This window comes from Rousettus aegyptiacus, unplaced genomic scaffold, assembly GCF_014176215.1.
Source record: "Rousettus aegyptiacus isolate mRouAeg1 unplaced genomic scaffold, mRouAeg1.p scaffold_m13_p_4, whole genome shotgun sequence".
Lineage (NCBI taxonomy): Eukaryota > Metazoa > Chordata > Mammalia > Chiroptera > Pteropodidae > Rousettus > Rousettus aegyptiacus.
Window position 1 is genome coordinate 129905619 of NW_023416307.1, and position 15909 is coordinate 129921527.

General features: G+C 45.3%; 1 protein-coding gene across 1 annotated transcript in view; it reads right to left on the reverse strand.

Moving 5' to 3' along the window:
• Positions 1-15659, reverse strand: part of BFSP2 (beaded filament structural protein 2) — a 63334-nt gene extending 47675 nt beyond the window's left edge. The window contains exon 1 of the mRNA XM_016140217.2: positions 14723-15659. Coding sequence (XP_015995703.2) covers positions 14723-15211 — 489 coding nt within the window. The 5' untranslated portion in view covers positions 15212-15659. The remainder of the gene's footprint in view (positions 1-14722) is intronic.
• Positions 15660-15909: the final 250 nt, after the last annotated feature.

Sequence of the window (15909 nt, forward strand, 5' to 3'; positions counted from 1 at the left end):
TCAGTGGCAAAGTCAGAATTTGAATTAGTTCTTTTGGACTCTATAGCTTGTAATCACTGGATATACCCTTCCTTCCTCCCTTCTTCCCTTCCTTCCTTCCTTCCTTCCTTCCTTCCTTCCTTCCTTCCTTCCTTCCTTCCTTCCTTCCTTCCTTCTCTCTTTGTGCTTAGCCCTGTGCTGGGTGTTCTGTTCCAGAAGGATCAGACCAGACTTTCTGCTCTGGGGGTTCCTGGGTGTAACACATAGGCTTGGATCGGCTGTAGTGGTGATCAGAGCCATGATGACAGCGTATTGAAGGGAAAAGAAAGTTCACTTGCATCCAGCACCAGGCACAATGCTGGGGGCTATTCAAGTTGGAAATTCTAGCTTTCCGTTGGTTTAGTTTAATCTGGGTTCCTGTGATCTTGGATCAAGTGTGGGCTTTGCTGTCTCTCTCAGTAACCCCTCTCAGTAACTGTCTAGCCAATTTCTCCCTTCACTGCCATTTGGCAGACCTGGGATGTATTCTGGCAGGCACAAGTGTGTGTGTGTGTGTATGTGTGTGTGTATGTCTGTGTAGTGTTTAATAAAATTGCTGCTTCATCAATGTTGGAGCATCGGCCACCACCTAACTCTCAGGAATGAGGAGGGTGGCTGCATCACTGAACATTGCCAGTATCAGCCAGCCAATCCGCTGAGCCACAAAAGATTAGGGACCTGGGCTCACTGGAGGGTTGTTTCTTCTTTTTAGGCTCCATTCACAGCTCAGAGATCATGGGAAGCAGTGACAGAAAGGTCTATGGCCCCAGGCTTGGAAGATCAGAGAATTCCGCCCTCTCATTTTACAGAAGAGGATCCTCCCAGCGAAAGGGAATTGCCTCAGAGCACACAGGCAGGTAGCAGCCGGAGGGAAGACAGACGTGAGTCAGCTGCACCTGGTCTCTTCATGTCCATGAAGAGAATGGTGAAGTGACCACCTGCTCAGCGGAGTTATGGAAGGGCTCTGTGTCTGCAGGGAGATGTTGAAAGAGGTGGAATAACTTGTCCAAGGTCAAGCAGCTACTTAGTGGCATCTACGTTTCTACTATGTGAATAGCACTCTCTTGGCTATCAGGACCAAGCCTTTCTTTTCTGAACCCCAAGCTCTGTGTGGTTTGATTGGATTTGGGATCTGATTTCAAGTGCAAAAGGAAGTGAGGGAGAAGTGGATTAGGTACAAGAACATTGGTATTTCGGGAACCTTTAAAAATGAGATTTGAGGTAATAGGCTAAATGTTGGAAATCAGGACTATAATGTGAAAAAAAAATAGCTACTGTTATGGGTTGAGTCGTGTACCACCCAAAAGACACATTGAGGTCCTAACCGCGAACCCCACTCCTGTGAATACCTGTGAATGTGACCTTAATTTGGAAATAAGGTTTTTGTGGATAGAATCAAGTTAAGATGAGGTCATGAGGGTGGACCTAGTCCAATGTGACTGGTGTCCTTATAAGAGATAAATTTAGACACAGACACACAGGGAGAATGAAACAGAGATTGGAATAATGTACCTGCATGCCAAGGAATGACAGGGATGGCCAGCCACAGCTAGAAGGTAGAGGGGGGCATGAAGCAAATTCTCCCTCAGACCCTACAAAAGGACTCGATTCTAGATTTCCAACTTCTGGCCTCCAGAGCTGCTAGAGAATAAATTTCTGTTGTTTTAAGCCACCCAGTTTGTGGTATTTTGTTATGGAAGCCCTAGGAACATGTCTCGTATTAATCGGTTACGATGCTGGGCATGGTCGTCTGTGGGTTTAATCATCATTTATTGGGCATCCACTGTGTGCCAGGCACGTGGGTGCTGGAGTAGGAGCGGGGAGTGGGAGACGCCAAGTTCCTGCCTCGCTCAGGTTTACCTTCTAGTTCATGTGCATCATCTCCCAGCGTCCTCACGGCAGTCCTGTGAAATAGAGACCATTCTTCCTCAATTTAGAGATGAGGAAATTTGCTCTTAGGAGCCAAGGCCTCACTTCTGGTTAGGCCGAAGCTGGGGCTGAACTTCTCCAGGATAAAGTGGTTAAAGGGTACAGGTGGGCTCTGTCTGAGACACCACCCTTCCTTCACAGCTTAGGCGCATGACTGCTGAGAAAGACAGCCAGGAGTGTGGGCTCAGAGATACGTCCCGCTCAGCAATTCTGGGGCACAGAGTGGGCCCTGCCCCCTAAAGCCATAGCATAGTCCAAGAAACTATACCTCGGCCCCTGGCCTCAAGGGCCCTGCACAGCTCCGTGTAAGGATGGAACCCTCTCCCATGCCGGCTCTGTCTGCACAGCCCTCCCTCCCACCGCTGAGCATGAGGAGGCTGAGAAGCCCAGTTTGGGCAGCCGAAGGTAAAATCATGACTCTGGAGGCTGGCAGCTGATAGGTACTCCACTTGCACACAAATATTCACAGAGTCTCAGTGATAACCAGACAGGGCCGCTCTGTGATCCAGGTGGGAGGAGACGGAGGCAAGACCACACATGATCATATCTAAACAGAGAGGCAGGGAAACTCTACAAACACAGAAGTCACCATTCCTTGTCCAGCGAGCACCGTGACGAGTGACTGCTGTTTATTAAGGACAGCTTGATGCCTGCTTCATTCATCGCTTCTCCTGGATAAAACCTATAAGATGCCCGGTCATTAAACTGCCCCCAGTTCCTGACAGGATCGAATGCTGAACAAGTCCTTGCTCTTAAACTTTTCCCCGAATCACCCAGCACAAGCCAAACCTCATAACAAGCCCCATCCAACTAGCATGTTCCGTTGCAGCAGGCTAATGAACTTGACCTTGCCCACCACTCAGTGTGCTCCTGGTGGTCTGCCTGGCTTTAACGGGTGCATGCCTCACCCCCAGACCCAGGACCCATGGGATTGCCACTGGGGACCCTCCACAAGCTGTGGCCTCTCACCTCCTATGATGAACTCTATCCAAGCTCTTGGAGTAGCCCATGGAACTAGGTATTGGTTGGAGATCACTCTTCAGGGGCCATGGATCCCAGCCCAGGAGTCTGTGGCATGCATTGACATAGGCATGTGTTTTAGGAGGCTGCCTACCTCCCGGGGTGGAGGGGTGATCCACGCAAAATTCCTAAACCCTGCTCAGATAAAGACCTTCTGCCTCAGGGGCCGACTGCTCAGCACATTTTTCTGAGCATTAAAATCACTGAGAAAGAAAAATAGAAACCTCTGGGGGGCTTCACCATTCCCTGGCAGCAAAGCTATTAAACTTTCAAGTCCCAGTTCTGATCGGCTTGACAAGCTGGAAGCCGCCCAGCCTAGTGCATTGTAGTTAGTTCCAATGAGAGTGTGCTTGGGTAAGGATCAATCACTGTTTCTGACAGTTTCTTCCAAATTAAAAGAGGCAGAGAAGAGTAGACAAAGGAAGCATACTCCGGAGTTTAAACTCCTCACAGAGAACAGCTCTTACTGGCCATGACTCTATCTTATCACACAGTGGGCACTAAAGGATATGCAGACCCATGATACCTTGGGGTCTGGGATTTGAGGCAGGACTGACACCGGTCTTATAAATAAGCATAACAGGAGGTTTTAAATAATGTTTTAGGGGTTGAGGCAATGCTGAATTGGTCCTGGCTGAGACACTAACTCAATGGGGAACTTAATGTGTGTGGGCCTTAGTTTCTTTGTCTATAAAATGGGTGTTATGGTCTGAATTGTGTCTCCCTCGATCAAATTCATATATGGAAGCCCTAGCCCTCAGTACCTGGGAATGTGACTGTGTTTGGAGATAGGGTCTTTAAAGAGGTGATTAAGTTAAAATGATGCCACGACGGTGGCCCTAATCTAATGTAACTGATTAGAAAAAGAGGACATTTGGACACAGACGTAAGAAGGGAAGAAGATGTGAAGATGCAGGAAGAAGGCAGCCACGGATAAGCTTCAAAGACAAGCCTCAGCGGAAACAACACGAACGGCACCTTGATCTCGGACTTCCGGCCTCCAGGACAGTGGGAAAAGAAATGTCCGTTGTTTAAGCCACCGAGCCTGTGGTGCTTTGTTATGGCAGCCCAAGCAGATTAAGACAGGGCTATACCCCATTTACTTGGGTGACACAGATATTACTGAGAGAACCAAATGAGACAGGAGCAAGATTTCCTGTTAAAACTTACATTTGAGGCCTGCAGTTCATAATGAAAAAGTGGGCAGTTTTATCTTCATGAGTCTTATCAAAGTACATGATTTTATTAGAGAAGGAACATGATTTTGTTAGACAACACTGGAGGGGGACCTGCAGAACCCCCAGAGCTTTCGTGCCCCTCCAGGGGAGGCTGGGATCTGGAAAACAGCCCAGGAATTCAGGGGGCTGTCCAGGGCTGCCCAGTGGAGTTAGTGCCAGGCAGGGCTGGCCTCAGGGGGTACGGACTCCACCCTGGGGACCCCTGGGCTCCCAGGCACCTGCAAGTAGTCTGAATAGTGCTGGGAGCAATTCACTTTGCAGGCAGTGCTCCTTGGGACAAGGACAGAAGCCCGGGAGCTTCACTTTCTTGTCTCATTTACTCCTCACAAGGACCTGTGACCCATGAGAAAGCCATTTTCAACTTCATTATGTAGCTAAACAAACCGAGGCTCTAGTAGTTAAGGGACATGCCGTAAGTAATAGCAAATTCATTTATCGAATAAACCTTCCTTCTCAGAATTGGCTGGGAGCAGCCCTGAGTAATGGGCTCTTACCTGGAGGAATGGAAATGAAAACGAAGAGGACTCGGCACAGTTAAAGGCCAGGCTGATTCCCGGAAGCGCTCAGGGCAGCCGGGCCAGACGGAGTAGCTGGGAGGCGTGCGCGAGGGGAGGGGACAGGTGCTAAGGGTGGGCTGGCAGGTGTGGGCAGTTAGAATTCAGGGAGGGTGCTACTTTGCCTCCTGCGTAACTTTGCCCTGAGTCTGCCGAAGGGGGTGGGGGTGTTTTCTAACTTCATTTCTTTCTCCGTATCGTCGGATTTCCCCTAAGACTTATTTTGATGGTTATTCATTAGTCCTTGAAATAAATAAATAAAAATGACAAGTTGTTTTCCAATAGCAGGTCAGTTTGCGATGGAGTTTTCCACTCCCCGTGCACAGCTTTTCATTACCTACTGCTAACAGCCGAAATCGCTCCTCATTTCTGCTGAATAATGCGTTTGTGACAGTCAGCGCTGCTAGCTCGTTTACGACCAGATAAATGAATCTTTATGTGCTTTTCCCCAGCCAGACGGACGATAAACTGGGTTTTATTTTCCTAAATTGAGTCCTCAACTTTGGCGGATCAGCGTAAACCCTCTGGGGGAACGCCGGGGGCCCCTGCACAACGTTCTGCTTGGTTCAGCCATTCTTTCAATAATTCCCCGTAAAGAGCCTCCACATTTGTGCCCTGAATTTGCACCAGCTGTCTGGATTAAGCGTTAATTTAGTTCTTCTGGATTGTGTCGCCCATTAGATGATCTTTGCTGTTGCTCTTCTATACGGATAATTTTGTGGAGTTTTTGTTTGGAGAGGAGGCTGTTGAGATAGCTTCTCCTCTCCCCCGCGGGAAGCGTCAGTAGAAGGGTTCTGTTGCTTCTACGAGGCTCTGAGGGCTTCGCTTGCACCAGACCTGGCCTGAACCCAACCCCTGCCCCCGCTCCCAAGTAATAAGTTGTTGGCCTGAGTTTTATTTAGTACTTCATTTTTTTTTTTAAAGGTAAAACATCCTTGCAGTGCAAAAAAGTCTATAGCCCAAAGTCAGCCCGCTCCCACCCTTGTGCCTTGTCACCCAGTCCTCTCTCTCAAAGTTTCTGTAACTACCATCACCTGGGTGTGCTTCCAGAGAGAGTCTGCCTTCCCACACTTCTTAAAAAACACTAATAGCAGCATAGCATAAACAGGGTTTTGCGATCTGCCTTTTTACTAAAAAATATATATTGGTGCTAGTTCCACATCAGTGTATAATGAGCTTCCTTGTGCTTTCCTTATAGCTGCCGAAGATTCTGCTGTGTTATTTAGTTATATCAAAATTTAAGGCTGTGTCCAGTTTTTCACTTCTGGTCTAGGATTTTAAAGAAGCTCTCTGCCCCTGGCTTCAGGGTTCCGATTTGAAACCTGAGGCTGTCTGGTTCTGTATTCAGCCCTCGCTGCCAAGCATTTGTTGGCTGCCTTCGGGGAGCTGTGGCACAGTCCCGCTGTGCCAGGCTCTTGGAACAGAGAGGCGATGGGGACAGGCAGTGACCCGGGGAGGGCCTGGCGCTTGGTGGTGAGAACTTTAAAACCCTTGGCATAAACGATGCCATTCGGCCCCCGAGGAGGGGCCCTGATCAAACTCTAATCTGGCTTCTGTCAGCCCTAGACCATGTCCCTGGGATGACCCCAGCGCCTTAAAATGCCTGCCTGATAAAACTCAAGCTGCCGAAAGCATTTACTGTTAATTTCAGCCGAAACCTTCCAAGATGCCCCTGAATGCCCTTTTCATAGGCAATTACTTTAGGAAACTTGGAATTGTAAATCCTTTTCTTGCCCCTTTGAGAAATAAATCTCCTGTTACCCAGAATGTTTTCTCAAGGACCTGGGAACCACATCTGTGAAAAGCAAACATATGTGGAGGTAGCCCCGCCTCCCCCAGTTTCTGTGGGAGCGTACAATGCTAACTTTGGTGGATGTGTAGCTCTAATTTGTCCCTGTCATAAGGATATGAGAAGTGCGTTTCTCCTCTGAATAAGCACCAGTTAGCAAACACAGATGGCCTAGTCGCATAAACCACCCCCTCTCTTCACCCCCTTCAGTACTTTTTGTTTGTTTGTTTGTTTGTTTGTTTGTTTGTTTGTACTTTGGCACTCCCCGGCATTTAAAGTCTCCTTCCTTTTGATTCTGTGGAGTTGAGCTCAGCTCTATACTGAAGTCTCTCTCCCTGACTGCAGTAGCCTGAATAAAATCTGTCTCGCCAATTTTAACAAGTGTCCAAGTGCAAAATTTCTCTTTGACAGTTGGGAAGTCTGCCCCATATCCAGACTGCCTTGCGGATGGTCACGCCCGGTCCTGACGTTCAGGTTTGTCCATGCGAGGCCCGGAGCTGAAGTGCCATCTTTTGGCACATTTTTTTGTGTCCCACATTTAGTCTCCACTTCCGGGTCCTTGCTCGGGACTGGTCAATACCTTCTCTTCTAAACTCCTGAAGCATTTGTGGGTTGAACGACTCATGAATGCATGTATGTAAACACTGTTGTTTACGTTTCTACTCATTTGATGTCTGTACCTCCAAATAGTCCATAGACTTTAACTGGGCATTGATTATGCACCCAGCAATTTCCCTGCATAATTTCATCATGTGTAAATAATGGACCAACCTTATGAGGTAGATATTTTATTTTCGTTTTTGTTAGAAAAATCTCAAACAGATGTAAAAAGAGAGAATGGTAAACAAAAAAGAGGGAGAGAGGGTGGTATAATGAACTCCCATATACCCATCACCCAGCTTCCACGATCACGAACGCATGGCCTATTTCGTTTCACCTATACCCCCTCGAATTTTTGCTCTGCTCAGATTATTATTTATTTTGTAAATATTTCAGCATGTATCACTGGATTATAAAGATGTTTTACAGAAACACATAACTTCGCAATCATTATATTTAAAAATTAATGACAATTCCTCAATATCAAATACCCAGTTCTATTTTTTTAACCCTGATGTACCTACCTATAGATCTTATGGGAAAAGCAGAAAAAAAAAAAAAAGCCCAATTCTTTCTCATCATTTACCAGTTTTCAAAATCATGAGTTGGTTCCTCTGTAGACTCCACAGGTAACTATTTAGGGATTTTTGTTTTGTTTTGTTTGTTTTGCATTATACTGAAGTCATAGATTTAAGCATATTTAGTGTGTTCCAACCCACTGAAGTTAATAGTCTTACTAATAATTCATTATCTTTGGTTAGTGGGATCTTATTTGAATTGACTCCTAAGTCTTTTGTCATGACTCTAGTCCTCATAGCTTGCTTGGTTTTCACAGGACAAGACATTTTAGACTCATCTTGTACATTTCCTGCCCCCAAGCCTGGATTCAGCCATTTCTCTAAAATGCCTCTGTTTTTTCTTAGTGAAAGAAGGTAGTTAGACACCAAAATCTGGCCTAAAAATGCTCATTGTCACTGGGATGACTATTATTTTCTAGGTCTTTTCACTGGCCAGAGCTAGGAAACAGGTATTTATTTTTTGATCACACACATTATGAATTTATACTGATAATTACGATTCAAATTTAGAAAAGAATGGTCACTAAACTTTATCAGTCTTACAACTGTATTGCCTCTCACTCGCACTGAAAGTCTCAGTTCTCAATGACACACATAATTATTCTTTTGCTTTATCCCACATGCACACATACACACATACACACACGCACCAGTGCCAGAATGAGAACACTAGCACCACTACTGACAATATGATTACTAAAGCTTATTTAAGATTCACCTTGCAGTACTCTTTTGTATCTCTACAAGGATATATAGCCAAATTACTTTGGTTTAAAAAGTCACTTGGAATAGTTCTTCTCTGTGTGATTATACCATTGATTTGATACATAGTTGGGTTTATTTGTGTCCTTTTCCTTTTGATTTTTAGTGTTTGCTTTTTAAGATTTAATTTGTCTTGTAATTCTGTAAAATATTTACATGATTCCAAAGTTATCTTGATAAATTAAAAGAATTCTATTGTCTATTTCTTTTCCCTCTTCCCTATTCTCTCCCTTATCTTACAAGTGATTATTTAAAAACACTTAGGAGTTTTTTTTATTCTATTTTTTTCAATTATTAGCAAATATGTGTGTATATGTTCATAGCCTTTCCTCTTTCTTAGATAAATGGATAGAATGACATACACACTTTCTTCACCTTGCTTTTTAAATTCCACAATGTATCCTGGAAATCCCTCCATAATAGCTATAGAGCTATTCATTCCTTTTGTAGACGCGTTACAGCTTATTTAACTATTCTGCTGTTGATAGGTATTTGGGTTATTCAGTCTTTTGCTATTATTGATAAGATTGAAGTAAACAGCCTTATGCATACTTCTTATCCATGTTTTTGCCAATGTGTCATTGGAAGAGATTCCTAGAAGTGGGATTGCTTGATCAAATAACATGTACCTAAATGCATATATAATTTGTCTAGATATTGCCAAATTCTTCTCCAAAGGGGTTATAACATTTTCCATTCCCATCATCGTAAGAACTTGCCTGTTTCCCTAGAGCTTCACCAACAAAATACACTCACACATTTTGGTGGTTTTGCCAATCTGATAGGTGAAAATGGTTTCTCAGGTCAGTGTTTTTTTTTTTAATTTCTCTTATTATGAGTGAAGTTGAGCATCCTTTTATACAGTTAAGAACCATTTTCATTTATTTTTATGTCAACTGTTCACATCTCTAGGCAATTTAAAAATAAGAGTGTTACTGGCTATTTTTTAAACCTCAAATTTGAAATGCTGTTTACAGAATAGGAACATTAACATTTTATATTCTAAGTTGCAAATACTTTTTTTAGTTTGTCATTTATCTTTTAGTTTTGCAATGCAAAATTAAAAAAAATTTGGCAATCAAGAATATCAATATTTTCCTTTATTGATTTTTAGGTTTTGAATTATATCAAGGAAAAATGTCCCATACCCAGGTTATAAAGGAATTTACTCATGCTTTCTACTTGTATGGTTTCCTCTTTTACATTTGAGTCTAGGATACATTTGGAATTGATCCTAGGGTACAGTGAGGGATGGATCCAATTTTATTATTGTACTCTGTCCATTTGTCTGAATATCACTTATTAAAAAGTCCATTCTTTTCTCCAGTCATATCAAGTGTTGCCTTTATCAATCCTAAATTTCCACATGCAGTAGGGCTTACTCTAAAATTCTATTCTGTTTCATTGGTCTTTCCATCTTTTATGTGCCAAAATGAAATAGATTTAATGATTGAGACTTTCTAGTATGTTTTAACATATGGGAGATCTACTACTTCCTGTCGCTTTTTTTTCCCTTTCAGTTTTTCTTTTTTTTGGCTATTCTTGCATTTTTTGTTTCTACAAATAAAATTTATAATAAGTCCATCTAGTTCTAAAAAAATGGTATTTAAAAAATTAGAATTACACTAAATTTATAAATTAATTTAGGGAGAACTGAAATCTTTATGCTCCTAAATCTCTACATTCAAGGATATGATATTTTTTCCATTTGTGTCTTTCAGGTGGGTTTTATTGTTGTCTCATACATTTTGGACAGTTCTTGTTAAGTTTATTAAGAGGGATTTTATTTTTTGCTATTATAAGATTTTCTTTTCCCTTACATCTTTTTTGTTGTTCATATATATGCTATTTACATATATGTTAACATTATTTCATAACCTGCTACTTTACTAAAACTATCTTACTGTTCATTGTACATTTTTCACATGGATCCCTTTGCACCTTCCAGAAAGACCATCATTTTTTCTCTTTCTTTCCATTTCTTATACCTCCAATTACTTTCCCTTGTCTAATCGCATTGACTGTTGTGGTGAACCAATGTGCCATAATAGTAGAGGTGGTGAGCACCCTTTGCTTTGGAATTTCTGTAGGAAGACCACTAGTGTTTTCTTCTTAGAGGTATTTTATCATGTCAAAAAAGTTTCCAAATACCCTCATTATCTAGATCAGAAATAGAGATGTAGAGAGATCAATGAAGAACTTATCTCAAAGTCACACAGGGCCTGAGTATGACCTCAGGGCCCTCTGGCTTCAAAATCCCGAGTCTTTGCAGTATAGCCCTGTATTTTCCATCATCTAGACTTGCCTGCCCTCTATTCCTCAACATGGACCTCACACTCTAAGATTTAAGAGTGGCTGAGCTCAGTGTTTGGGAAGAACATAGAAAGAGGCCCCAAGTGACAGGGTTTAGTCTCCCCCCTATTTTCTTCAGCCATTCTGCTCCCTCCCAGATACTCCATGAAGCAAAAACAAAAGCCCGCAGGAAATCAGATCTATCCTTTTTAGAAAATGGTCTAGCGACCAAGACCCTTGGGAGCAGCCTCGCGCCTCCCTCCCCTCCCTGCTCCATCAAAATATTTCTCCCAACCCTATATATCACTCTCCCTAAGGAATTTCTCCTGAATATATTTTTCTTTGTATAGTTACATTTCTGAAGATACTTTAGTGTGGCCTAATTTCAATCTTGTGTTTGGATGAAAAGGCCCACCATCACCAGAGCTTATAGCATGGCTAACGGAAAACTACCTGGCTGGCCTGCTCTGATCAAACGAATTGCATTTATTAAAACATAGGTGGAGTGGTTTTGTTTTGGATAAATGTTTTGAGGCTTTTGCAGATTCTAAAACAGCTCATGGGCCTTTCTCCCTCCCCCTTTCAGGGATGCCAGCTTATGAAGTATGAACAATACCCCTGTTACCTTTCTTTTTTCTCAGTGGGGAAGGATTAGATCTTATTTTTTAAAAAACAAAAAACGAAAACAAAACCACACTGGGACCACAGCTTCTGAGGGGAGAAAACCCTGGCCCTGATCTAGATTGGCTATTGCTAGCAGTTTCTCTGAATAGGCAGGTCCCCAGAGTATGGGCTCTCTGTCTGCAAGGGACAGAAAAGAGACTGTGAGCAGCAGTTCCATTTTAAATCAGGCTCATTTTAAATTCTAATCCTCTTGCCTTTCAGTAATTTTGAGTCCTCTTTTCCTCCAGCTGACAGCCTTTGCTGTCGGGGGTATAAGCTGCTGTCTTCTCCCATGGAGGCCACTAATTTCAGCGGAAACCTGAGCCTCCACGTTCCCCCATCGTCCCCAGGTAGCATCTCCTGGCCCTGGCTTCTGCTCACAGCTGGTGCATTGAAACGCCACCTTTGTGCTGTACCTCCTCTGTCCCCACTCTCCTTCTATCTGCAGCTCTTAGGCATGGAAGTCGCCTAATTTCAATCTCGTGTTTGGCCTTTTTGAGGATGAAAAGGCCCGCTGTCACCAGAGCTTATTATCAGCATCATTAACTTGACAAGAAAAGTCAGGATCCCTCAGCAAAACAGGGACGACAGCCAACAACATGCATAAGCTGATGCCCAGTTTATGCCCTTTCCATTTTTCTCACTGTGCTGGGGGGAGCCGGTCTTTGCCTAAGAGGGCCTAGAGTGTGAGGGTATGGATATATCAATGATCACGGGACAACATGGGAACTGCAGAATGCATGTGTGTACAGGCTGTCACGAGATCATAAAAGGAGCAGGGAAAGCGTCACAGAATAGCAGCCAGGCCGAGGGCCCCCAGGGGGGTGGTGCGGCTGGGAAAGACGGGCGGCTTCAGAAGGGCCTTGCGGTCATGGACCGTGTCTTGTCAGAGACGAGGAGCCCAGAAGGATTTGGTGCAGGAACATAATGTGGTCAGATCCTGTGTGTCCAAAAGATCATTCTGGTAACTGCGGGGAAGACCAGGATGGGGGGCGGGTGTCAGGAAGCCCATCTTACAGCCATATGTTGGGGTCCGAAGGGGGTGGAACAGTGTAGGTGTTTTGTAAGAGGGTCAAAGGGAAAATTACATATATTTCTCAAATGTATAGAATTTTCTTTTGTTCTTGATGGGACAGATATTAATATGCTGGAAGTCTGGGCCATGTGATACAGAAATAACTCCACGTTGGTCTAACTATAGCTTTAAGTCCATGTTTCAATAAAAGGAAGAAGAGAACTCTATATTCATATCTAGGATCTCAGTTATAGTCACTTAACAGGAAAATGCCCCTCGTTTGGGATTCCGAACATGTGTGGCGGGGGGTTGAAGGTCTTGGCATTGGGCCTTCACCTCTGCAGCGCGGTGGCTGCACTGCTGTCCCTGAAGAGTGTTCTAGTCGACCTTCAGGCAGGAAGCATGCAGCTTATTATCTATGGATTTACCGGAACATCCATAGCATTATTATTCCCATTTCATAGGTAAGGAAACTGAGGATCAGAGAAGTTAGGTAAATCGCCCAAGCCCCTGTAGTTAGCTGGAGCCAGACCAAATTAGTGTCTGTTGAGTATGGACTAGCTTTTGTGGCCATACTTTTTTTAACCTAGAAACAGGGATGGCTGGCTTCTTATGGAAAATCCGTGTGGCATCTGAGTGCAAGAAGCTCTTGGGCAGATGCTGAAATATTAGCATATCTATGGATGTTCTGGTAATTTAAAGGACAAAACTATTTGAAATAGGGACTGTTAGGGTGAATCCCAGAGGACTGGCTACCATAGATTTGATGGCTTTACGGCCCAGGCTGCTCTAAGATGGCTCTACCTCACAGCCGCGCTGGACGCGAGCGAACAGCAGCTCCAGGGCGAAGCTGGGAGGACGGTGTTATAGGTCATGTGTACTGTGCTGTCAGCTGGGCACGGACGGACACTGAAGGAGAAGCCTTCTGGGATGGACTGGGCGATAGGAAGGAAAATGGGGCGGTCCCGCGTGTGCCTGCTCAGCATCACTCGGCCACACACTAGTGAAGGTTTGCGATCTCGTCTTGGGGGGGCTCATGCTGGGCCCCGCAAAGGAATAGGTCTGAGCTGGCAGTCAGTCCCTGGCTGGGTGAGAAGCTGATTTAGCTCAGAGGGATCCCCAAGCCCGCACTTGGTGGGGGGAAGGGAGGAGAGAAGGCAGCCACCCACAAAGAGACAGATGAGATGTGCAGTGTTGGCTGGAGTCCCAGCGTTAGAGCCACAGGCTGCAGGCCAGACATGACGGATGGGCAGGGCGCTCTGCAGAAATCGCCCTGGAGAGCGGTCTTGACTAAGCAAGGGAGAAAGATGAAATCTCTGTGTCCTTTCCTGTTCTGTAAGACAGCCACTAGCCACATGTGACTATTCAGAGTAACAAAAGCAAAATAAAACTTTAAATTCCTCAGTCTCATAGCCACATTTCAAGGGCTCAGTAGTCATATGTAACTAGTGGCTAGACAGTGTGGCTACAGGACATTCCCATCATTGTGGAAAGTTCTATTTGAAGGTAAATTATCTCATTCATATTTTTTACATTGCTCATATATTGAAAAAGCATTAAAATATAGTGTTAAATAAGATATAACTTCACCTGTTTATTTTTACTTTTACTTTTCTTTTATTGTGGGTAATAGAAACTTGTAAATTATTTATGTGGCTCGTATTTCCATTGGACAGTGCTGTTACAGATGGATATAAGAACACACCCCCAGTTAGCCATTTTTTACAATACACACATTCGCTGGTATTCCATTTGATGATGGCTGAAAAACCCTTTCTTAACACAAAGGTTGCAGAGGCAGCCCAAGTTAATGGGACAAATGTAAGCTTTGGAACCAGAAAAATTCAAGTTCAAATCTCAGCTCCATCCCTCTGCTAGCTGCATGATCTTTGTCAAATAGCTATTTGTGCCTCAGTTTCTTGTCTGAAAAATTCAATCAGTGAACGAACCACGGCATAGCACAGCTGTGAGTATTAGAGGAGACAGTGCCAAGTACAGGGACGTGTGTGGGCCTGGCCCCTGATACGCCACAGTCAATGGTAGTTGTTATTGCGATTATTACTGTCATTAGTATTTATAGCAAGACAGTAGAATAGGTTATGGCCAGTTTCTCCGGCCTCAGACCCCTCACTCCCCTGCCCCGTCCTCTGCCTCAGCCTGCTTGTTCTATAATAATGACCTCCCAGAGATGGTGTAAGAGGCGGTCAGTCAGCAACCCCTCCCGGCCCTCTGCAAAGCCCTTGGACGTGGGCCTGAGAACTCACCTGCTGGCAGCTGCTGGCCCAGGAGGCCCTGAGGGCGCCCCAGCTCTCCGAACGCCCAGCCTTGCTCTCCAGGTGCATCCGCAGTTCTGCCTCCAGCTCCTGGCTGACTTGCTCAAGGGCATGCACCTTGGCCATGTATTCCACCAGGCAGCCCCCCAGGTCTTCGACGGCACTGAGGTCCCTATCTAGGCCTGGAGCAGGCGCTGTGGCCAGGCCTGAGCTCCGCAGGCCCTGCAGAAAGACACTGCTGATGCCCAGGGCTCGGCGGGTCACGCGGGCACCCAGGCCGCCTGTGTACCCACTGGGCGCCATCCCTACGTAGACCCTGGGTGCTCGGACAAGGCCACTCATGGCATTGGTCCTGGAGGCCGGGGGGCTATCCAGGGGGGATGATGACCGGGTCCCCCTGAAGGATGCCCTGTGCCTCTGGAGGGACATGCCGGAGCTGGTGCCGGCGGGCGCATCCACCACCACTCGCTTTGAGCTCATCACCCCTTCTGCCTCTGCTGTGCCTAGTGGGTTCACAGAGTCCAGTGGCTTTTGGTTTCCAGCCCCAGAGTCCCTGTGGTCCAGTCATGGGCCTCTCTGGAAGCTCCCCGAGCCCCAGGGCTGCTTTGTCTGCTGTTTTCCATGAGCTTCCATCATTCACTGAGCTGAAAGAGAAGCGGGCTCTGTCCAGGCCTGCATGCAGAGAGGCACTCGTGCATTCTCTGGACGGTCATGTGCCAGACCTCCCAGATTTTTCTGTGGGTGGTTGGGGGAGGCTGGATCAGGGCAGGCTGTAGGGGTGGCTCATCTGGGTGTTTGTATTTCACTACCGAAGAGAGGGCAAGGCTGGCATCAAGCAGCCCCATTTCACAGATGAGTAAATCGAGGCTCAGATCACAAGTGCAGTGAGTGGCTGAGCCAGGACTAAATCAATCCAGGTGTTCCAGGGCCAGTTTTGGGGCTTTCTACATCCTTATACGTGTGCTGTGTCCGTGAATGTGCGAATGTACACACATGTCTAGACAGGTAACAGAGGATGGAAACGGATGTGAACCAGCCACGGCAGGAGGTGGCCCCAGGGTGTCAAGAAAAACAAACCGAGTCTGTTGCTCCCTTTCTGCTCCCTCAGCCCTGGCAGCAGCGGCAGGTCCCTTCCTAGTATCTTTCTTCCCTTGAAAACCACTGTTCATCGGCCGTTT